Genomic DNA, 24,790 nt, shown 5'->3' with positions numbered 1-24,790 from the left:
CCTACTCTAATAAAAATTATCTAAAAAAAAATAGGGAGAATTGGGCTTTAGACCCATTTGGTTTTGATAATAAATAAAGAGTCCATCAAACATCCATAATTGATTACAAGGATATGAGATGAGAATAGACAAAAATACCCCATTGACTCATTTTTATCTTTATTCTACCCCCTTCACATGCCACTATTCTTTCTTATTTAACCATTTTTAGATTTTTCATTATTTTTTTAAACTCTTTTATAAATAATTAAAAAATCAACATTATTTTTTATTTTTAAATTATAAATAAACAAAATTTATATTAATGATTCAAAGACTATTTTGGAAAATACTTTCTAAAAAAATATTAATTTAAATAAATAAAAATTATATTTTACATTTATTTTATCTTTTATATTTTAGAAGTAAATAATTTAATGATTAAAATATTATTTAAAATAAATATATTCACTATTTTATTTTTTTATATTAAAAAGTATTTTAAAGTTTTTTTTTATTATTATAAATTAAAAAGTTTAATTTTTTTTAATCTTCTTTCTTCCTTATTTTAATAACTTTTTGAACATGACTTTTAGTAATAAGTTATATGAAATGTTACAAATTTGTTTATTAAGGATTTATTTTAATGATTTGAATTAATTGAAAATTTATTAAAATAAGAAAAAGAAAAAAAAAAGAAAAAGGATGGCTGAAAAGTTTTTATTTTAAGTACTCAATTAAAATGTTTTCATATGACCTAATTTTAGAAGTGGATTATATCAATACATAATAGAGATTGAATTTTTCTTATATAAAATGGTTGAAAGGTATATTTATTTATTTTAGATGAAAACAAGTAGTTAAAAATTATATAGATTATATTTGAGTTTGGTTTTAAAATATTTTTCTAGTTTTTATTTTTTATTTTTAAAAATAATTTTTATTTTCTATATTGTCTTTTTTTGAAAATATTTTTAATTAAAAAATGAAAAGTATTTTTTTTAAATAAAAATTGAAAACCTTATTTAGTACTATTTTTTTATATGAAAATAAAAAAATAATAAATTTTATTTATTCATTTATTGCACCATTGTACAATTGTATTACACTAACTGTACAAGGGAAATGTACTAAATATACAAAGGTGTACAAGACTACCATTTGTGAAATATTATAATCGATTATGAGTCATTCCTTTATTTTTTTTATCACTCACGAATTGTACACATATGTCATGCACTTTATTTAATTCCCGCATGGAAATTCCAATATTTTTCCTAATAATAATATTTGGAGAAAAAAAAATTTGACCTTAAATTATCTACCATCTTCTCAACTAAATAATTGGAAATATGGTTAAACATTCCTACGTGGATACATAACTTAGGAAGGATATAAAATTTGTGTCATTGTACAAGGGTATTACACTAACGGGAAATGTACTAATTGTACAAAGGTGTACAAGATTACCCTTTGTGAATTATTTTAATCAATTCTAAACCACTTTTTTATTTTCCTTGTCACCCAAGGATTGTATGCCTATGTCATGCATTTTATTTAACTCTCACATGAAAATTCTAATATTTTCCCTAATAATGATATTTGGGGAAAAAAAAGTTGATCCTAAGTCATCCATCATTTTCTTAACCAAATCATTGAAAATATTATTAATATACCTATATGAACATATAACTTATGAGAAATATGAAATTTGTGTCATTGTACAAAGGTATTACACTAACTGTACAAGGGAAATGTGCTAAGTGTACAAGGGTGTACAAGGCTCCTAATAGGTTTTGTACAATTTTTAAATAACTTGAATTTGACATTAAGACGATTATTGATAGTTTTTTTTTCTTTTTTTACCAAACTATGTCATTAAGACATTCCCTATAAAAATTAACACATAGGAAATAAAATTAAAATCAATCATGTTAGAATTGTTCATTATAAGTAAACTAAATAAAATATATATTTTTACTATTTTGCCTTTATAAACATAATTTCATTGTTATCAATAGAGATTAAAAAAATCATATTTAAATGGAATTATAAATAAATAAAAATTATTTTTATAACATTTTTATTTTTTTAAATCATTAATTTAAATTATGAAATTAGTTTTAAAATTAAAAATATTTGTTGTAATTATAGTTTTGAAGATTTCATGATTTTTATCATATTACTTTGAAAAAATTGCTTTAATAAGAAAGTATTTATTTAATGGTTTTAAATATTTAAATCTTTATTAAAAAATATTTAGGATTAGTGTGGAGAGCAATTAGGTAATTTTGGAATGGAGAAATTTTGAATATTTTTGAAAATTTTAATTCGGCCAATTACCCTATTTACACTTTCAAAATTATTGGAAGGTTGGTAAATTAGTCTTAAAAATATTGTCTTCTTGATTAATATTATATATATGCATGTGAGTGTTTACATAATTTTTGAAAAAATAATAAACACCATGTGTCTAATTTGCAAGTTAGAAAAAAAATTAATAATATTTTATGAGGTATTTAAAAAGTATTTATTATATGTTCTATAAATTTAAAAAAAATATAATATTTGATGATATCTAATTTACAAGTTGGAGTAAACAAATAATACAAATATTTTATGAGGTGTTTAAAAATTATTTAATATATATGAGAAATAATATAAGTTTAAAATAAAGAATGATATTTACTATATATTACGTAAGTTTTCAATATATTTAAAAAATATTTATTATATATTATGTAAGTTTGAAAAAAAAAAAAATATTTGATGAGGTATTTAAAAGTTATTCACTTCAAAAATATATTTGATAATAATAATTTTTAATCATCTTTCATATTTGAGGAAGAAAAATAATTCAAGTTTGTTCAACAATTAAATAGGTGAGAGAAGGGCAAAAGAGTCAAATAGAGAATGAGAAAGATGAGGTGAGTGGTTACTTTTTTCATTTAATAGTCAAGGGCGTTTTAGGGATTTTTTAAAGACAATATCCTTACTCTCAATTTCCACTTTTTCATTGGGTGTTGGGCTTAAATATGAAACTTATATGGACTATACATTAATCAAAACACAATTTTCCCTAAAAAATATACTATGAATCAATGTTTTTCAAATCGGATCCATCATTAAACTAAAGAAATCACCGATTCATGATTGACTAGTCGAATCAACGGTTGAACCACAATTAAACCAATGACGTAATAAATATATATTTGATATATTATTAAAATTATAAAAATAAAATTAATAAATTCTACTTAAATTTTCACATCATATACTCTATTTAAGTTTTATCTTTTTTTTTTTTTTTAAATTTTAATTTTAATCTTTTTTTATGTTAGTCACAAGTAAAAAAATTAAATCTTTGATTTGGAAATGTACAATTTTAATTTTTAATTATTAATATTGTTAATAAAGGAATAAAAATATTTATTAAAAAATAAGTTATAAAGATATTTTTTAAATAATACTAAATATGAGAGGGATTTCATTTTTTAATATTAAATATTATATTTTTATTATAAAAATAATTTTATTTCAATTTCTGTTCATTTCAGAAATCAAATAATATGTTATAAATATTATTATATATTTAATAGCAAACAAAGGCCTATCGTGAGGACTAAATATATGAATAGTTTGAATTAAAAAAAAGAAAAAAAAAAAATTGCAAGATTCATAGTAGGAGATTTGGAATCCAGTGGGGTCCTCATCGACGCGAAGAGGCGGCGGCTCCGGCGTGCAGTTTTTACAAAACCTTGTTGAATGCGACTACCATTCTTGATATATGGAACCCAAGCCTCACAGGGGCATTTATCCCAACAATCCATGAAATGAACCTGTTACTTATCCTACACTTACATACCGGAAGAGGCTCAAACGTCCGACCTCTCATGCATTTCTATGGGGCACTACCATTGAATCATTCACGAAACTCAAATTTATTCTATACAAAAACAACAAATGCCATATGAAAATCCTCCAAGCAAAAGCTGATCTTACCTTAGTCCTTCCCTATCCTTCTAGGATTTCAAAACTCACTAGTGTGTTCATTCAAACAGTAGAAGAAAAAAGGGTTCATATACAAGTAATGCAGGTTAACCTCTTCCGACCATAGTTGAAGCCTCTCTTGTGTCCTTCACAAAAAACCTGATATTGCCCAAATCAGTAACTGTTTAAGCGAACCGCTGCTTGAACATCACACTACTCAAATTGAAGAATAAAATTCACTTAGAACATACAGAATACAAACTGAGAGTTGTTCAGGTTTTGCGAGTCATTTCTCTGTGTTCATGAACCCAAATCACACCTTAAATCAAGCATATCATTTGGGAAAAGTGAAAACTAACTGTGACAAAATGGAAGCAGCTCTTTGAATGTAGTTCAGATGATCTGATAGCTCATGAACAAGCTTGCAAATGTCACAACAAAGATTTCTAAGATCTATAAACTCTACAATCCATCTGACCATCCACGAGATGGAGAGAGCATCTACAATTAACCAAATGGAGCATGAACTAACCTTAACAAGAAAAAGGAAAAAAAGAAGAAGAAAAAGCTAGGTATTTAGCACTGTACAAGAAGAAAATCCCAATTGATTTATGATGCTATCTGGTTCTAGCTAATGACCAAACGGGTGGTTAAATAGTGCGATAAGTTAGGAAAGGAATGAATGGGTAGAAATGCATAGAAGCGTACGTGCTATGGCTGAAAATGGTGTAACTCTGTCCTCCATCCTCGGTTGAACTTCTTTTAATGAAATGCTAAGACTAACAATCATATAACTGTTCTTCATCCTCGGCTTCAACTTCTTTTACATTCTCAACTATGTCTTGAACACTTTTTGTTAGGTGATTTGTGTGCCGTTCTATATCTTTTAAAACCATTTCCAGTTGCTCCCGGCACTCTGCCAACTGTTGATTTGCACGATGAAGCTCTGAGGATAGCTCCCGGATTTTCTTATCCTTCTCATCCTACACAGGAGATGACAAATTACAAATACAATATATATAGTTTTGTAGGAAATTCCAGAAGTCAGAAAATATTGAAGGCTAAATTTGCTACTTGGGAGAAAGCATTAAATACTAGGAAATTTTCAGATATCTCTCACTACTCTATTGAAGTAGCGCATGATTTTGGAGGTGCCAGGACACATAACCAAGCTCATTTTCTTCATTTTGGAAATCAAACTCAGTTTGTTTCTGTGAAAAAGATTGCATGCCAAAAAAAGGGGAAAAACCATAATATGAAATTCACTGGAAAAAGTGATGGCTATGGCAATCATTCTTCTATGTCAAACACAAGGGTAGCAGGTGAACTACTGGAAGTACCTTGTATGTCTATCTTCATACTCACCAAAAGCATCAGACCTTGAATATGGCAAGGTGAGGAACAAAAATGAAAAGAGCAATGTGCACAAGAATTGAGACAAAATAAACATAGTGTACTGGGCTCACCAAGCTTAGACGGGATCACAATCATAATCAATGAAGTGAAGAAAATCAGCTTCAGATAAGCAGGTTGCAAAATAATAAAGATATGGAACATGCCAATCTGACCAGCAGCTTGATCATATACTAAACAATATCTGAAATGCACAGAACTACTCCAAAGGTTAAAGAAAACAGGATACCGCAACCTCATACATACTGTGTTGAACTGCTATTATACCAGGGTAAATGTCTGAAACATAAATGCCTGAAACTTTGGTTTAAACATATTAAGCCATTAACATCAAATGGATGCAAACATGACATAAAATCATTTACATAAACTTCCAGCTTGAGATTTCAACTTCTTCAATTGCACTTTTCCTGCAGCCCCTGAGCAAAGCTCATCAGGGCTGCACTTCACATCTTTCCTTCTGCCTCTTCCCTGTAGTGATAAAGGAACTTCCTCACCACCTCAGATCACCACCCTCTCACTCCTTCCCATACTTATTAAGCACTATTCTTCTCCAGCAACTGTCCTCCTCAACTGCAAAACTCCAAAGCCATTTACCCAGAAGAGCCCTCTTAATTACCCCAAAATTTCTAATACCCAGCTCTCCACCTTCTTTTAGCCAGCAGACCATCTACCAGTTTACTAAATGGGTTTTCTTAGTTAATTTTCTCTAATCGAAGTATCTCCACCCCCTTTTTGATAAGTATTGTATCTTCCAACTAGCTAGGCTCATTTAAACCTTCTAATAGCTAGATCAATCTGCTTTGTAAGGAGTTGCTCAAGAGCCCCCAACTAAAGTTAAGCACTAAGCTAAACCTTCCATATTGTTCCCCATCCTGACTGGATAACCTCACTTTTCTCCAAGTTAACCCCCAAACCTGAGGTTGCCTCAAAATAAAAGGACAAACAGAATATATTGATTACAATCTCAAAAAGTTTAAATCATATATGATATATTGATTACAAAATTTTAGATACTCATATATGGTAATTATTATAAAATTTTAGGAAATTACATTTAAATCTAAAATGATTTTCAATGCATGATGTTGTTTGGGCAAATAATGGAGGTGGTTGCAAAGAGCATCAAAGTGTTTCTATGGGGGCTTTAAGCCTACTTGTAATATCATGGGTATAATGGAATATATGTGAACAAATGCATTCTAACAAAAGAAGTCATCTAACAACAAAGGGCAAGTGTGCTAATGGAAGTACATCTCTCATTGGAAATAAGTCTTAAACACAAAAAGAGACAAGAGAACAATGACATATGATTCAATTGATCTATTTCTATTAGCAGAAAACTAAAGAGGAGGAGCCATGTCTACCCACAGACAAATCATACATGGACATGTCAAGTAACCAACCATGAATTCACAAATTTTTGTTCTGTCAAATTTAATTTGTTCAATTGTTCTTTCAATTAGGACAAAAATTAACTAAACCCTCGTTCTATAGTACTATTTGAATGGATAATCTGCAGCGAGGAGAACAGGATTAAAGCAGATTGTCAGACAATTGAAGATACAACCATGAGCTTTGGCAACTTTGGGAATCCACATCCATTTGTAGAGGTTTCTTTTTCAACAGTTTCCATACTTTTTATGTTTCCCATTAATGTATTTCTGGTGCAATATAAGCCAATTGAGGTCAAATAGATCTAGTTTGGTAATGAAAGCCCTATGGATACCTGTTTATAACTAGGGTTTGGATATCCTTATTATCATTCATTAATAGAATTAGTAATTTTTTTCTTCCAAAATTTCCCTGGATGATTCAGACTCTACATTCTTCCTTTCTCACCTATTGTTCTTGTGCTTGGTGTTTTCCTCGGAAAATCAACAAGTAGTAAGGAAAGGTGGTGTCTCTTCTGATTGCTTTCTTCTTTTCTTACATATTGTTCTTGGCCCAGCTATTTTCTCCAAGAAAATCAACCAGTTCTAAGGAAAGATAGCGTCTTTCTTATTTCTCATACTATTCCCAAGCGCAAGCTCCATCAATTGGACTTTGAGAATTTTTCATGACTGGAAAATACTAAACTAAACCGCACTGAAAACAGAATAGAGCAGCAAACTGACCTGCGGCCGCGCCTGAACAGAGCCACGGCGACCTTTTCCGGTGGGAATTCCTAAAGGATGACAATGCTCCGTTTCGAGTTTCGTTACAATCCATTTCCCAGACTTGTCCTTCCTCACCATGATCATTGCCCTACAACCCTCCCTAGTAATCTCCCTCGGCTTCCTTACTTCAAGCCTCTTCATCTTCTTATTGCTAACCCTAAACCCCTCCTTGTTGCAGAGAAACCTACGGCTGATAACCGATCCATCACGCCCCGATCTGTGGCAATTTCCGACTCGGATGATGAAGCCCACGCGCTTAGCGTAGGCATCGTAGTACACCATCGCAGCCTCTTCCGATTCGAACTCCATTCCTACGTACGGATCCACTGTACCGTCCAGTTCGTTTACGATGAATTCTCTGTCATTTTCATCGTCGTCTTCGTCGTCGTACAAATCGAGCATTTCTCTGTTTGAAGTCTCGATGCTCTTGCTGTCAACGCAATCTGCAATCGTTGCTCCGTAATTGTCACCCATTCATGGAAAATTTTCTCGGCACTTTCTTAGGGTTTTTCCCACTTGCCAAACAGAGGCACCAGGGGAATCCTGATTTTGTTCGGCATGGTTTTGTTTGCTACCGTTCTTCTCTATGGCGCGGGTGCATGCGCTTACGGTGGTCACCCAATCATCAAGCCATCTGGATTCTTTTTATATTTACTATTTACACAAGATCACAATTTGAACCATTTTTTTAACAACTAATAGTACGTCACGTGTGATGCACGGATGCTGGATGTTACGTAGACGGTACATGTAAGTGATGTCGTAGACTTTGAGTTTACACATTTAATCATATGATAAAAAACAAAACATTAGACTTATTATCAACATGTAAGTAATGTTACGAACGTTAGTGATGTTTTCTATTAAGTTAAAAGTAAAATTTTGACACCATTTTAATATAATTAAAGTGAACTTATTATTAATAAGTTCACTTTAATTATGTTGGATGATGTCTACAGATTACTTTATATTTGATTTTTTTTATTTAATAAAAAAACAAATATCACCTTAATTCTATAATAATATAAAAATAAATAAATTCATGGGCATTGAGATGGAAGAAAGATGAAATAATAATAGAAAATTAATAAATTTTTTAATACCTTAAAAGAAAACACTATAATTCCTTTGTCTACTTAGTCTGTTTGATTATTAATATTTATGTACGAAGAAGTTATTCGATTTATAAAAAATAAATATGAATATAATTAAAATGTAAATTCAAGAAAAAAAGATATTTAATTCAAAAATGAAAACAAATCATAAGAAAACAATATCGCACATCAATAACATGTTACTTTTTCATAATGTTTATTGTTTTTGTTTTAGTTTTCATAAATTGAATGGTTTTGGGTTTGGAAAAATATAAATAATGGAAATATAACTAAAAGGATAATTTTTATCAAAATATTTTTTAAGGCTTGAATGTTATATTAATTGAATTTAGATTAAGTGTTCTCCCACTGAGTAATTTATCCAATAAGCAACTTGGCTTGGGCTTTGCTTCTGGTTTTTTTTATTGACTTGAGGTTGACTTGAGGTACCATTGCAACCCCTTCCCTCTATGTAGGAAGCGGTCGCAGTATAACACCAACACGCAGTATAACACCAACACAACGGTCCATCTCTCTAGTCCACCTTTCTATCCCAATCATATAAATCTTTCATATCATTTATTTTTTTACAATATAAAATTGGGTTGCTTTCTCCATTCTTAGTTAATAATAATTCTATATACCACATTATGTCATTCCAATATTCCTTCTCAAAACATGTTATCTACTTATCTATATCCATTAAAATAAAACTCCATGATAAAATAAAAATGAAAAATCAATTCACAAAACAAAATAATCTCCCTTTTTGTTAATTTGTTTATCTTCTATTCATTTTTTTTAAGAAGACTCCTTAGTTTTTCTATATATAATTCTCCTTAGTTTTTCCATATATAATTTTCCACATCTAACTCTATTGATAAATTTTTTTTTTTGAAGGTTAAACATCCAAATGACACTTACAAAATTTGATTTTTGTATGGTTTTCTTTGAAGTATTCTTAAATTTATCTATTCCAATGTTTGTTAGGATAAAATTACCTTTTATTGCAACTAAACTAAATCATATTATTTTAGTTTTGAGGGTAAAAATTTCATGATAGATGATATTGTTGGACGAAAGTTTTGTGATAGCTAAATCAACACCATTTTTATTTTCTTTTTCATTAATAAAGATGGAGATGAAAATAATAATAACATTAAAATTTTCTTTGGTAACATCAAATCATATAAAAAGAGTAGTCTTAAAAGAATATGAATAGACTTGAGATATAGGAGAAAATTAAAAATTTATTTTTAATTCAAAAATAAAAACAAATCACAGCAAATAAATATAATAGTAAGTTTCAAACCAAGAATAGTTTGAGCATTTAGTGCAAACCAGCCGTTGCTATTAGAGCTGCAGTGAAAGAGCAGGAATTGCATGTGCTGTTGAGCCATTCTTTGCTTTTTTCTAAGGGTTCTTTTATGTGTTTCTGTGAATATCTGATCAGGGGTCTTTTGAATCCTATTAGAACTGGCAGAGACATTCAGTCGCAAGGATTTCTTCACATACTGCAATAATCCCAAGTACATAACCCCAAGTTACTGTATTTACAATTAATAGCTCAAATGTAACACCATGAGAAAAATTCAAACAACAAATTAAGAAGTCAATTTTGCATACCTCATACCATATGACTTCCCAATGCATTGGCAACGTGCTGGAGGGGATAAGCCAGCTTTCATAATTTTTTAACTCGGCAGCTAGATGCAATGCGCTATTCCCGTCTTCATCCACTGCATGAAGTGCAAGGTCTTCATCACGAAGATGAGAACTCTTGAGCAAGAAGTCATATAGATGCGACTGCCTGTTCTCCACTGCCAATAGCACTATGTTCTTCCGTTTGAAGTCCCTGTCATGAATGGTCAGGGGAAGATCTTGAAGGGTTTTCTCTACCATTTCCACAATGCCATTACTTGCTGCAATCAGTATTGGCGTCGAGGGACCTGCAAATAGAAAAGCACATTATAGACAATATTGAAAGGTGAATCTCAATGATAGAACACACCTAGAGGGGGTGAATAGGTGTTATTGACCAATTTAAAAGGTCTATTAACACAAGTTATCTAACATTAAGATTTTTACAAATTTTCCTTCTCTTTACAAGCACTTTCAAGCACAAAGTAGAGATGACATGCAAATGTGAATGCAACAACACTCCCCAACAAGATTAAAATGCAAGTCACAAGCACATGTTCCAATACTTCCCAACACAATTCCTTAAATCAAATTTTGATTAAAAGAAAGTGTATAATATATCAAATATACCTAAGAACAATATTAAGAAAAAAATATTAAATTATCCAAAGGCATCTCATATTTATTTCTATCTCAACATCCAACCAAGTATTAGATGTCTAAAATTTCAAAGATAGCTAGAAGCTGAAAATGAAATGAATAGGAGAATGAGAGACAATGAGACAATACTAGAATTTGCGTGGAAAACCTCCAAAGAGGTCAAAAACCACGGACCTACAACTGATTGAAAACGTCCACTATGAAGAACAAAAACTGAATCCAACGTTTTACCTAATTCAAACCTATAAATCATTCTTGGACCACTTGACTAGTACATTTCACTTTCAACTTTTCACATTCTTATTTCGAAGCACACTTGGAATTCACATCAAGCTCGATCTTGGTCTCTTCTTGAATCCATACAAGAAAAAAATGGGTTTTTACACAAATCCTACTAGATTCAAAATTGAGAGATGAATGAATGAAGAAGCAACCTATTTCTTTCTCAAGAAAATCCATTAAAAAAAATTGCTCGAAAACTTGAATGAAATTTTCTTAGAAAGCAAACAACCTCAAAGAGAGAAGGGAATGAGGAGCACAAGAACGGTTGCTGCTGTCTCTCTACCTAGAAATGGGAGAAATTTGTATTTAAAAGGGAAAACAAACCATTAATCTAATGGCTGAAAATTGATCTCAAAAAGAGGTTATTTGGATCAATTTGCCTCAACACTTGGATCGATCTAGAAACAGGGTAACTTAAAACTTTTAGCAAACATTATTTCTCCTAGCTTCCCTAACTCTTTAAAAATGATTCAAAACAATCAACACTTTGAAAATGGGGTTGATTCAAATTCATTCAACCACAAACTCATTTGCTTACCTTGACCTCTTAGCAAATCCAATGTTTTGATCTTTATAAGTCAAGTAGTTCGAAGAGTGATGTTGAAAAACGAGTTAAGAGACATTTAGGAATTTTGTCCGGAATTGCCAACTTAGCTAAACACTCACAAATATGATTGCATATCAACATTAATAACGTTAAATTACTGATTTTTTAAAAAGTTTTTGGTTATTATAATAAATTTTGAGAGCTTGAGATATTTGGAAATATCTTCCTATTAACATCTTTTCTATATCAAATGGTTAGTTTTCAAACATTTTAATTCTATAAAATAAGAATAAAAATAATAACTTTTTTTATTTTTTATTTTTTATTTATTTTATGAGGACAAACATATGTAATTACTGATTTATAAATGTTTTCGTATACAAAAACTAATACATTTAAAGTAATTAAGTTAAATAAAAATAGAGGTATTATTTAAACTTAAATATATGCCTTTAATCCTATTCCAACTTAAGGCGAATTTAAGTCAGATTTAAAAATAGAAAGGGGATACCGTGGCCTCTTCTGAAGTACTCATACTCTGAATGACAGGAGCTATTTCCGTTGCTTGTTGCCTTGTCCTCATGGTACTGTGAAAGCCACTTATTGAGCTTCTCTTCTTGCTCGTAATAGCTTTTAGCACGTTTAAGTAGTTTGTCCATGATCTGACGAGACCGGATGTGCATCTCCTTTTTCTCTTTTACCTTCCTTATCTCACTTGATCCTTACATATATCGACAAACAATCAAAAACATGATTATAATCTATACTGTTTTGAAGATTAATAAAATAGGAATTTGGGATGATAAGATCATCTATGGGTTTATAATTAATACCAGCAATTCTTAAGCGTATGACCAGCAATATTGCTTTGGATATAACAAGCTTGATGAACCTCAACCATGGGCAGATATATGAGGGGGATCGTTGATCTATACAAAACTTATAGAAATCAGTATTTTATTGAAGTTGCTTCTAAGACTTTAATTAGTTTGAATCAAGTAGAACCTATACTCAGCATGATCTTCATTAATACCTTGTCCTTCTGTAGGATTTTCTGCATCTGAGTGATTCTTGTTTTTTCCTGTACATTTCCACTTGGTCACAACATTCATGAGCAAGGATGAGTGTAAGAGTCTGAGATCTCATAATTAAGCAGACATGCAAACCATTTGATTGCCGTCTCATTTACTATGAATAAATCAATCAGTGGATGATGCCATTCATATTTATGCAGCGTGGCTATAAAAGGTTTTCTTTTAAGTTATTAATCCTAGCACCCACCTATTGATGCCTCGCATCCTAGGGATCCATGTAGCTGTCAAGTGGACGCGCGCCTTCAACCAAGATTGAGGTTCTGGCTCAGTTGACCCTGTAAAAGGTGTCTGGACAGGGTGTCCGAACACACCCTCCGATGGTTTTGTTAGCCATGACTAGAGAGATTAAGCTGTTGGCTTTTTCAAAGATAGTAGACTTACCTTCTTCCTTGTGTGAATGTCCTTTTATATAGTGCCAGAAGCTCTGCCTCCCTCTTTAATGATGGGAGGACTTTTTGGCTCGTCATGATGACTTCAAGATGGTGGCAGGGCTATCATCACACTGTAGGCGGCTGTCAGAGATCATGCGAGGTGACCTGCCATCATTCCTGTCCTTTCGCTCTGCAGGCGACGGATCGTGGGCTGTGGCAGGTTGTTGGGGATGACTTAGTAAGACTTGCTTGCTACAGTCAATGATCCAGACAATATGCCCGGACAGGATATATTGCCGTCCGGACATGATGCTTGCGAGTGCCGTGCGCCCCTCTCTGGGGGACCCGGATAGAGATGTGCGCCACTCATCCTCTTGGGGGGGGGGGGCGGCTAGGGTCGATCTGGGTAGAGGTGTGCGCCACTTGTCATCGGGGGAGGGGTCCCTACACCACCTAGTAGTTTAATCATCTGCCATGGCTTTTGAAAGAAGTTGATACAGGTTTGATAGTTCTTTGGATGTTGGGGGCTCTCGAGTGAAGTCTCTGGGATGAGTTCTTCAACAAATATACCTTGCAAATTAACAATGGGAAATTTTCTGAAATTTGTGGCCTTATTGGCTAACAAATGGTACATGCATGCATGCACTACATTCAGTCAGCCTCATCCTCTAGCTGCTTCCAAAGATGAGTTGCTAAATGGTAATTGTCATATAAGTGTTTTATGAGTGATATAAGGATTGGAAAGTGTCCTAAATTCCGATTTGATATTTATTAATTTTGATAATAAGGTAGACGTGAAGAATGTCTACTCAAACAATAAGAAAAGAAATATCTTTATAAATATTTCACAAAGAAAAAAATGTGATGAAAGAATTGAGATAAGCATGTAATACATGATGTGAGTGGAGATGTAAGGAAGAGTGTGGGATACTAACTAAACAAAATTATGACTCAATGTGTAAATCTTAAGAGCATGAGAATATCATATCATTTCAAAATTTATTAATTATATCCCTCTCCTTATTCTTCCAAGTTGTTGTAGTATGTGACTCATATTTGAGCGAAAAACATATGGAGAAAAATGGGTAAATGTCGGAGCGAAGCGAAGCGACGACATTTACCATTCAGGCTTGTATTTCTATTGTTGTGGGCGAACGATAGGTTGGGGGGTGGCCCCCCGCGGTACAGTTCAGAGGTATTTTTGAAATTTCATTACCTAAGGGTTAACATAAATACCCTTTTATGTAACCTTAATTTTAATATAGTGAAAATCATTTTTCTTTGTTCTCGTGGACATAGGCAATTAGCCGAACCATATTAAATCTTCGTGTTCTTCTTTCTTGTTTTTCTATTTTTCGCTATTAATCATTGCACGAATTCCAACACAAGTTCTCTATGTCATAGTGAATTGGTTATTTAATCAAAGAATTATGTAGAAAATTATCTTTATATTATATCATCTTTACATAGTTTTCATTTATATGGTATTACACTAACACAATATTAAAGCTTAAGTTGTCACAGCAATTAGTTGCAAGCAAAGATTAAAATATGAGAAGTTATGAAAGCATCAGGAGTTGGATATAATTTATGAAAATATTGAAAATATGGGACAAAAATCATATGTAAAACTTGAAAATACGTTTAATACTAAAATAATGAGCTATTTAATTTGGATGTATTCAAGGATATAAAAAAATTATGATATATATAATTATTTTTTTATTTAAAAATATTTATAATTTTATTTATACATTTATATTTTCTTGTATTTAATTATTATACACAAGGTAAAAGGGAAAATTTATTAAGAAGATTATCAAGAAGGATTTATATTTTTAACAATTAAATAAAATATAAAAATAAGATAATTAAAAATAATTTATTTAGTATAATTTTATTTTAATATTGTATTTTTAATATATATTAATCATAAGAGCAAAGTTGTTGTCCGGAGCTTTTTTTCAAGGTCACAGTAACTTGGAAGTAGTTTTTGGCTGGGAAAGTCTTACAATTATAAATGATTTTCTTGAACAAGCCGAGATGAATCCCGCTTCTAAATGCAGTAGGTTTCTCATCTAGGAGATGTAGTGTAGACTTTTCATTGTCTAAGTAGTCCATGAGATGCTTGGCCTTGAGATTCGGATTTTCATCCATTTGAATGATTTGAAATGCGAGATCTGTGGGAGAAAAACAATACATTAGGCCTGTTTCATACTGTATGACGTGTTTTAAGAAACACTGGATATAACTAAACCTTGTTTGGTAGTGATGACTGAGGAATCAAATCATATCCCAAAACAGTTTCTAAATTATATCCTAAAATCTTCTACTAATCCTGGAAACATCGCTTAGCTGGTTTTACCATTTTTTAAATTTTGTTTTCTAAAACTTGTATAATTAAGAGTTCAATGCTTACCCATATATCCTCCTTCAATGGCGCAGTACAGAACAGTGCCTCCACCCTCGATTCCACAGCACTCATGCGCTTTTGTGTCGTCCTCGAACTCTTTATAGAGCCAAAGGAAAGCGTCTTTCTTACCATGGCGAACTGCCAAGAAAAGAGGCGTTTCAGACTCCTTGTTGCGTTTACGCAACAGTTGTTTATACTCACCGGTGATGCATTTGCACATCTCAATGTTTCCCAATGAAGCTGCCCAATGGAGGGGAGTATTCCCTCTTTCATTTTCTTTAGAGAGAACATCCTCAGGCTTTTCCGTAGTACTCTTAGTAATCTGTTCGACTAGCTGTTCAACTGTGTCTCCTCGCCGGCTTTCCACCGCTATATGCAATGCAGTGTTCTCTAATTTACTGATCTTCATCGTGTGAGCTTCTGGATGCTCCTCGTATATCTTTACTACACTTTCCCAACTTCCGGTGATGCCTTCAGTCAAGTCTCTCTTAATCCTCTCCTTTTTTTTTGCATCCGCAACACGTGAAGAAGCCCTAGCCCCTGCTTCTGCATCCGCAACATCTGTAGATGCCATTGCCCCTGCCCTTCGCCTACCTTAGTTGCTGCTAAGAACCAAGGTTTAGTGAAGAAGAAGAGAGGACAAAGGCTTTTATTAACGGAAAATTATGTTTTTAGGCAGAAATTTGGAAAAATAAAAATAAAAATGGTCCCCCAACTTTGAGCTATTATGCACCAAAAGCCCAAAACCAAAATCATCCAAATGGCCAAAAACCAATAACTCCAAAAATTTTCCTTATTATCCATCTTATAAACCCATTTATGTTCCTTGCTAAATGTACCCACTCTTTTTCTTTTTGAAATTTGTTACTTTACAAAATCTTCCACGCTATAAAATATATATTTTTTCATATCCTTTAATTTTGATCCAAGAAATTATGGCATTTATTGACTTGTTTTTTACATTCCAAATTATTTTTAAAAATTAATAAACTTATAAAAGAATCTAACATATCAAGTCTCAGAGTTTATTTCCTTAGCAAAAATTTTAAAAGATTTCGAAAAAATAAATTAGAAGTTGAATACAAATAAACACATGTAAGCCTATACTACTCTTTGCTTATGCATGTATTAACTTTTATTTAAACATATAACACCTCATGCTCAAACATACACTACTTCGTTGATTGAGCAAAAACTTAGAATTTAATGAATTTACTAATTTTCTTGAATTTTCTCATTAGGGAAAGGGCTCCAAATCAAGCAAGATTTAATGCATTGATTTCATTAACTAGCTTAATAATTTCTAAAAATAATTTAAAGTTAAAAAACTGGACTAAAATTAACTAGTCTAAAACGATAATATTAATTTCTCCTCCACACATAACACTATTTCTTCTATTTTTTTTTAACTAGGGAAAAAAAATATAAAATCATGTGAGACTTAATGTGTTTGATTCATTAATGATTCTAATAGTTTTTTAAAATAATTTGTGTTAACCAAACCACATACACACACACACACAAGTAGAAATAAAGAAAAAAGAGATTTTTAATGTGGTTCAATAATCAATGTGATCTTTATGTGCACGAATTGCACTAACACTCCAGAATCCACTAATTAAACAAAAGAGAAGGGTTGCAATGGTGAAGACTCTCACTCTACTCTCAATTACGACTACACTTTGATTTTTATCTCTCTCTAAAAAAATCCTAAATCATAAGTGGGTTACATATATAATAAGGTCAAACTCATCAATAAAAAAATAAAAAAGTTCCATGGGGTGTTCACCCTTCAACCCTTGCGAGTTGACTAGGTAGCTTAACCCCTGACATCCTGTATGAAGTGTAATAAGACTGATTCAAGATTCATCCAACAATCTCTCACTTGAAGATTAGAGCACAAGTAAATATTCTCCTTTAATGATTAATGATTATGGTGCATTCAAACAACCTATCCCCGTCCTTGACCTACCGAAGCTATGCATAGCTTTCGTTTCTCTATTATCACTACTTTGGTCAACATGCATGTCAATTGGATTCTTGCTACCCTGTTATTAGGATAGAGCCTTGGAAAGCATAACAAGATATAACAAATTGAGAATCATTATTAAATTTATTTATTTTTGTTTATGGTTTCCTTTATAATTCCATATGTATTAAGTAGTTATCTAAGCATACATGCCCATAAAAAATATCTTCTGTAGACAACTTGGTAGATTCCTTAACCATGACATTGATGGGGAAAGTCTTTGATGGTCACAAGGATAACATAGGTTTCAATTGAGTATCTAGTGTGCTTTAAGAGAATAATGCTTTGAGGGCTAATGGAAGATCATTAGGATGGAACCTTTAAAAGCATGACATGATGTAACAGATTTGGAATTCGTTATTCATTTAATGATATTCTAGCTTCATTTTGTTTATTCTTATTTCATTCATTATACTTTATGAGCATTTTGGTTTAACATCTCTTGCATTATATATAACTTAGATGCATTAGAAGTTGCATGAAATATCTAAGTTATGAGTTTCTTGCAAGTAGATGATTTATTCACAATTGGTTCATAGACTTAGGCAATTCATTTCAGGTTGTAGTGCAGTACCTCCTAATTGGGGGATGATTGGTTTTGACCATCGAGATGAGGTTCCTATGGTGAGTACACTAGTGTGTATGGTTACACATTGGACATGACCTAAGGTGAGTCATGACTTAAGACTACTGGGTAGTCATGACTTCACTAAGCTGTTATATTGTATTGTTTCTCAACTTTGAGAGAATATTGAGTTTGTGTAAAAGTTAGCAGTGACTTTGACCAATGGGTGAGATCCTAAAGTGATCATATGTTTCATAAGGATTAGGTCACTACTGATGGAAGTCGGTAGCAATGGGTACTCTCAATAGAGACACCATGATATCTTGTAGACTTTGAGACAGTGTGTCCCCTTAGATGATCCTAAGGAAGTGTGATAATGAAATATGTAGGCTTGTAGTAATTCCTTTAGTATTGGAATTTGACATATACTCTTAGTAAGCTAGAGCATATCATTTGATCACATAATAACAAGTTCTATAACTTAAGAATTGTAGAGGTAGTCTTGAAAGGCTGATAACTTTCACCTTGTTCTCTAAGAATGACTAGTTCATAAGGAGATGTTATATAGTGGATAACAGGTCACAAACCCAAACACTTGGTGTCTCGTTGTAATATACATAGGGTATTAGAGTGCAATTAACTCTCTATAGAGGAATGTTGAGTCAACTTCAGAATTAGATTTTGAGAGAACTAGTATTGTATGTGATACAATGTACTAGGCTCGATATTTGCTTTGCAATAGGTATGGTGAGTAGATATTAGTCAAATCCAAACCTAAAACACTAAACAACTGTTAAACATATACTTAAGTATCTTAGGAGAACAAGAGATTATATGTTTGTATTCTAGAGTGACAAGTTAGTACCTAGTTGGTAGATAGACTTAGACTCCTAGTCTGATAAGGATTCTTATTGGTCTACCTCCAGTTTTGGTTTTACTTTTGATGGTGCGATTGTTAGTTAAAAAAGTGTGAACCAATCTTGTATTCTTGATTTCACTATGGAAGCTAAATACGTTGTAATTTCTAAAGCAACAAAGAAAGTTGTTTGGCTTAGAAAGTTCTTTATTAGACTTGGGGTCGTGCCTTTGGTTGTACAATCCATGATATTATTTTGTAACAACAGTGAGGCCATGGCACAGTCAAAAGAACCAAGAAACCACTAGAAAGGTAAACACATTGGGAGGAAGTACTACTTGATTCTTAATATAGTTTATAGAGGTGATATAATGGTTGAGAAGATATCTTCTATTGATAACTTGACGGACCCATTCACCAAGACATTGAGAAAAAGAGTCTTTGATGGTCACAAGGATAACATAGTTGCCAGATGTGTAGCTACTATGCTTTAAAGGCATGATGCTTTGTGGGCTACTGGGAGATTGTTAGGATAAAACCCTTAAAAGCATGACATGATGTAATAAAATTTTGGAATTTATTATTTATTAATAAATTTTTAGTTTACTTTTATCTATCTTCATTCCATGTATTATACATTATAAGCATTTTGACCTACATTTCTTGTATTGTACATGACTTGGATGCATAAGGAGGTGCATGGAAGATCAAAGTCATGGGTTCCTTATAAGTAGATGACTTATTCATAGCTAGTTTATGAGCTTAGACAACTCATTAGAGGTTGTAATGTACTACCTCCTAATTGGAGGAATGATTGATCTTGGTCATTAGGATGTGTTTCCTATGGTGAGTGCATTAGTGTGTATGGTTACACATTATATATGACCTGCAATGAGTCATGACATTGTTAGGATAAAGTCCTTAACAACATGACATGATGTAATAAACTTTTGGAGTTATTATTTATTAATAAAGTTTCAGTTTAGTTTTATCTATCCTAATTCCATGCATTATACCTTGTAAGCATTATGACCTATATGTTTATAAGTCTTTGCAAAGAATTGGTACTCTTTTCATTCCTGGAAATTGGACTTTCAGTTTAATGAGGACTCTCACAGGTCTACCTCTGGGTATATGTATGCTCTAAGTGTTTTTTGTTACTTCTATAGTAACAAAGGAAGTCTTTTAGCTTATGGGTAGTTCCCTTAGCTATATCGTTTAAGACCCTATTATGTGATAACAATAGGACAATGGCATGGTCTTAAGAATAGAAGTAACACTATAAGAGGAAACACATAATGAGGAGGTGTTACTTTATTGTGAGATAGTACAAGGAGATGATATGGTTGTAGAGCAAAATCTTTCTATGGTGCCCAGTCTGCTTTTGTGGCTAGTGAGAGGTTGTTAGAATTAAGCCCCTAAAAGCAAGACATAATGCAACAAAGTTAGACTTAATTTTCTATTTGCTATCATTTTGGTGTATTGACATGAATTTTGAGCATTCAACCCATGTCTCTTACATTGTATATGACTTGGGTGCATTAGGAGTTGCACAGAAGATACAAGTCATGGATTCCTTATAATTAGATAAGTTGTCCACAATAGGTTCATAAATTTGAGCAATTCAATAGAGATTGTAGTGCACTGCCTCTTAATTGGAGGGATAACTTGTTTTGGCTATTAGGATGAGTTTCCCATGGTAAGTGTACTTGTGTAAATGATACACACTGGATAGGACCTATGGTGAATCATGACGCAAGACTATCAATTGTCATGATTCGTCAAACTACTATATTACATGGACTCTCAACCTTGAGATGATATTAAGTCTGTATCAAAATCAATAGGAGGCTTTGACCTATGGGTAAGACCTTAAAGTGATCATATATCCATATAGATTAGGTTACTATTGATGGAGGCTAGTGACAACAAGTATTCTCAATAAAGGTATCAAATATCTCATGGGATTGAGACAGTATATTCCCTTGGGTGATCAAAGGACATGTGATCACGAAATTTGTGGCCACAATAATTTATTTAGTGGAATTTGGCATATGCTTCTTGGAGTATGCTAGTTAATTACATAATAAGTGGAATCTATAACTCAAGAATTTAAGAGGTAATCTTGATAGGTAATAGTACTGCCTTATTAGATTACAAACACTAGTTCATGAGGAGTCTACATATAGTGGATAGTAGGTCATAGATTTGAGCTTTGTCTTGTTGTTATTTATAAAGTACTAAAATACAATTGATCATCTTTTGTGGAATGTTGAATCAACTTCAAAATTAGATTATAAGGGAGCTAGTACTCCTATGGGTCCCAATGGTCCTTACTTTGAGCTCATATGTTATGATGACATGGTTTATGAGGGTTGGATTGACACTAAGTTCATTTTTGTGCATAAGGACATTTTGATAATTATGTAAGATTGCTTAGGGGATAATGAACAAGGTTTCTAGATTAGGCTAGTTGATTAATTAGATAGCATTATGTGGTTAATTAATCAATTAAGACTTGTTTTGAGCTAAATTAAGTGACCTAAGCTTTGATGAGCTTAAGTCACTTATGCCTAGTAACCTAACCTTATGGGTTAGAGTTTCCTAATGACTTTGGTTAGTCATTTTCCTTCTCTAGAGAGAAAGAGAGAGAGAGAGCCAAGGTTTCCACCATTTCAAAGTCCACACTTTGGAGTGCCAAGATGTGGTTCGAGTAATCAAATAGAAGATCTTGGGTGTACAAGACCTCCAGACTATTCAAACATGTTCTTTACCGCAAGAAATTGATATGGGAACATCCAGATCCAGGTGTGGGGTTCATATCTCTAGATCTATAGTTAGTAATGGTTTTTATCGCCATTTTATTCTATTGCGATAGATTTAAAGATGCTTAGGGATAAATGCATGCACCTTATGAGATCCAAGACATGTGAACGAAGTAATCCAGGGTTCCCAATACTAGGTTAAGAAAATATCTTGTAGTATCTAAGACATATTTCAAAAAGGATGTAGGAAGTGTTGAAAAACTCATCATAGATCTCATAATATCCATAAGAGTTTGATATTTTATTTCCACCATTCCATTTTGTTGTGGAATTCCAGGGGCGCTTAATTGGGATATAGTATCATGCTCTTTTAGGAAAGAATCAAATTCACTTGACATGTGCTCTTTGTCTCTATTAGATTGAACTAAAGTAAGGCGTTTACCTAATTGGTTTTCCAATTCTACCTTAAATTTGTTGAATTTATCTATGACATTGAATTTCCAATGCATAAGGTAAATATAACCATAACTAGAGTAATCATTTGTAAATGTGATAAAATACTCTTATCCTCCATGTGCATGAATATTAAAGGGCCCACAAGCATTCATATGCACTAACTTCAAACATTCTTTGACTTTAACTCATTTAGTTATAAAGGACATCTTGGTTATTTTACCTTCTATACATGATTTGCATATTAGAAGGTCTTCTAGAACCAATGAGCACAATGTTTTAGACTTAATCAGTCTTTGGATCCTATTTAGTTTATATGACCTAGGCATAGATGCCATAAGTATGTTTGATTAGTGGTTGGTATTTTTTTTTTTTTTGTTTAATGAGACTTGATAATTTTCACACATTGTAGAATAGATATAGGAATAAAATGAAAGAGAATGTCAACCAATGAGCCTGAGCATATAAATGAATCACTCTTTCTAATAGAAACATTTTTATTAAAATAAACTAAATACTTGCAGTTATTTAAACTAGAAACCGAAACAAGGTTCTTCCTAGACTTTGGTACATAAAGACAATCCTTGAATTCTAGATGACTATTATTCTCTAATGCTAGGGTAACATCTCCTATGGCTTGCATAGCAATCCTTGCATTTGATGGTAAAGTCAAGAAGATTTTTATTGCATTTTACTAAATGTGTGACTTGAAGACATGATTTTAGTGTATTTTACTAATATTGCGTCTTCAAGACACATTTCAATGTAAAATATTGAAAACTTCATTGAATTACATTAAAATCGAAAATAATAATACTAACTTCAATAAAGATAGAAAAATAATAAAAATAGAAAATACATGAAAAATAAATAAATTAATTTACATAATAAATATTTTAAAAATATATAAAAAAAGAGGGGAGAGGGGGGAGGGGGGAGGGAAAAAGAAAGGAATCGAAGTCGTGTCTTGAACCAACAATTTGCATGATAATAGAAATAGTGTCTTGAAAACACATCTTTACAATTAAGGGTCTCCAAAAAGCCCGCAGCCCGCGGCCCGCTTTAGGCCTGGCCCGGCCCGACGGGCTAAAGCCCGACCCAAGCTCGGCACGAGCCCGTTTATGGCACGGGCCGGGCCACGGGCCTAAATTTAGGCCCGGCCCGTAGGCCCGCCCCTTAAAAAAAAACTACAAAAATAAAAAGTATTAAAAAAATATTCATTTCAAAATTTTATTCATTGAATGTATAATTACATTTGAAAATGTGGGAAAAGTTTACATCACTACAAAATAAATACATCCCAACTAGGTTGACACCTATTTATTTGTCAATCATCTGTATTTTTCAACCACAAAAAATAAAAATAAAAATATAATATACATTTAGTCATTATTTTTTGGCGGTGATGGCGAACTATCATGCATCCATGAAGATCTTGATAATTTTAAAGATTCCATATCGGCAAACATCTTTGTTTCTCGAATGGAATCGAACATCCTTTTATCTACTATTTCCCAATCTTTCACACATATCCCTGCTTCAATAACATCTGGCGCTAAGTTGCATCGTTTTTTACTAACTACTCTTCTACCTGCACTAAAAGCAGCTTCTGATGCAACTGTACTCACAGGAACTGTTAGTACATCACGAGCAATTATAGAAAACACAGGATATTTGTGTTGATGTGATTTCCACCATATTAAAATATCAAAATCTTCTTGATCTTCAAATGAAATTATATCAATATTAAGATATTTATCAAAATCATATGTATTATTTGGAGAACTATTTGTTGTCTTTTTTCGACTTTTCAACATTTCTAGAGCTCCTTTATAAAAAGATGAGGAGTTTGTAGATGTAAGTGGTAATTTAATACTATTAATATCATTACCATATTTTTCTTTATAATAGTTATATAAATTATATAATAATGAATTTATTTCATTTTTAATTTCTTCAATTTTTATTTGGTCATTAAAATAAATAATTGTTAACCATTCATCCAAAGCTTCAAATTTCAATCTAGGGTCCACAATTAAAGCAATATAAAAAATTAAAGGTATTTCTCCCCAATATTTTCTAAATTTTTCTATCATTGCAAATATTGTATCATTAAATATTTCAAAACTTAAATATTTTTGAAGTACAATAAAAATATTAGTTATTTGCATAATAACTCGATTTGAAGTTGGATAATATACACCACAAAAAATGTTTGTTGAAGTATCAAAAATTTCAAAAAGATCTCTTAAAAGATCCGCAATATGCCAATCATAATCATTTAATGCATAAATATCTGTTTCACAATCATTGTTAATTAATTGTATTTCATATAATTCGACTACTTTTCTATATTTTGTAAAAGTTTATATGTGGAATTCCATCTAATGGCCATATCCAAATTTATATTTTTTCTTTTCATATTTAACATTTTGCAACAATCAAGAAATAATTCATGTTTTGCTTGAGAACTATTAAT

General features: G+C 31.9%; 3 protein-coding genes across 7 annotated transcripts in view; all 3 read right to left on the bottom strand.

Moving 5' to 3' along the window:
- Window positions 1-8,182, bottom strand: part of LOC100265314 (protein FAR1-RELATED SEQUENCE 5-like) — a 36,671-nt gene extending 28,489 nt beyond the window's left edge. Inside the window, exons 1-4 of one of the 5 annotated variants that reach the window (XR_009466192.1) lie at window positions 7,500-8,139; window positions 5,436-5,484; window positions 4,678-4,952; window positions 3,844-4,128 (exon numbers count right to left, since the gene is read on the bottom strand). Coding sequence is in view for 3 of the 5 variants with exons in the window: in XM_010648379.3 (XP_010646681.1) it covers window positions 4,749-4,952; window positions 7,500-8,015 (720 nt within the window). In the remaining 2 variants the exon portion in view is untranslated. Of the gene's footprint in view, window positions 1-3,843; window positions 4,129-4,328; window positions 4,953-5,435; window positions 5,485-7,499 lie in introns of those variants that run through there. The other 4 variants (XR_009466191.1, XM_010648380.3, XM_010648379.3 and 1 more) reach the window with 4 other exon arrangements.
- A 1,712-nt stretch (window positions 8,183-9,894) lies between these two features.
- Window positions 9,895-12,589, bottom strand: LOC100852466 (uncharacterized). Its single transcript, XM_059737766.1, has 2 exons — window positions 12,277-12,589; window positions 9,895-10,584 (listed from the first exon to the last, which is right to left on the bottom strand). The coding sequence occupies exons 1-2, from the start codon at window positions 12,446-12,448 to the stop codon at window positions 10,106-10,108; spliced, it is 651 nt and encodes a 216-aa protein (XP_059593749.1). The 5' UTR covers window positions 12,449-12,589; the 3' UTR covers window positions 9,895-10,105.
- A 1,032-nt stretch (window positions 12,590-13,621) lies between these two features.
- Window positions 13,622-16,217, bottom strand: LOC100853188 (ankyrin repeat-containing protein YAR1-like). Its single transcript, XM_059737721.1, has 3 exons — window positions 15,650-16,217; window positions 15,243-15,410; window positions 13,622-13,800 (listed from the first exon to the last, which is right to left on the bottom strand). The coding sequence occupies exons 1-3, from the start codon at window positions 16,215-16,217 to the stop codon at window positions 13,622-13,624; spliced, it is 915 nt and encodes a 304-aa protein (XP_059593704.1).
- Window positions 16,218-24,790: the final 8,573 nt, after the last annotated feature.

The sequence above is a fragment of the Vitis vinifera genome, chromosome 7, assembly GCF_030704535.1.
Source record: "Vitis vinifera cultivar Pinot Noir 40024 chromosome 7, ASM3070453v1".
NCBI lineage: Eukaryota > Viridiplantae > Streptophyta > Magnoliopsida > Vitales > Vitaceae > Vitis > Vitis vinifera.
The sequence above is the reverse complement of the archived record's forward strand: the minus strand, read 5'-3'. Positions and strand labels throughout refer to the sequence as shown.

Bases quoted from the DNA above. Each gene is read 5' to 3' on its own strand.
- LOC100852466 (XM_059737766.1), bottom strand. From the start codon at position 12,448: ATGCACATCCGGTCTCGTCAGATCATGGACAAACTACTTAAACGTGCT. The intron at 10,585-12,276 runs GTATCCCCTTTC...TTCTATTTGCAG, and splicing joins GTACTTCAGAAGAGGCCACG to GTCCCTCGACGCCAATACTG.
- LOC100853188 (XM_059737721.1), bottom strand. From the start codon at position 16,217: ATGGCATCTACAGATGTTGCGGATGCAGAAGCAGGGGCTAGGGCTTCT. The intron at 15,411-15,649 runs GTAAGCATTGAA...TTTCTCCCACAG, and splicing joins CATTGAAGGAGGATATATGG to ATCTCGCATTTCAAATCATT. The intron at 13,801-15,242 runs GTAAGACTTTCC...TTAATTTGCAAG, and splicing joins CAAGAAAATCATTTATAATT to GTATATTTGTTGAAGAACTC.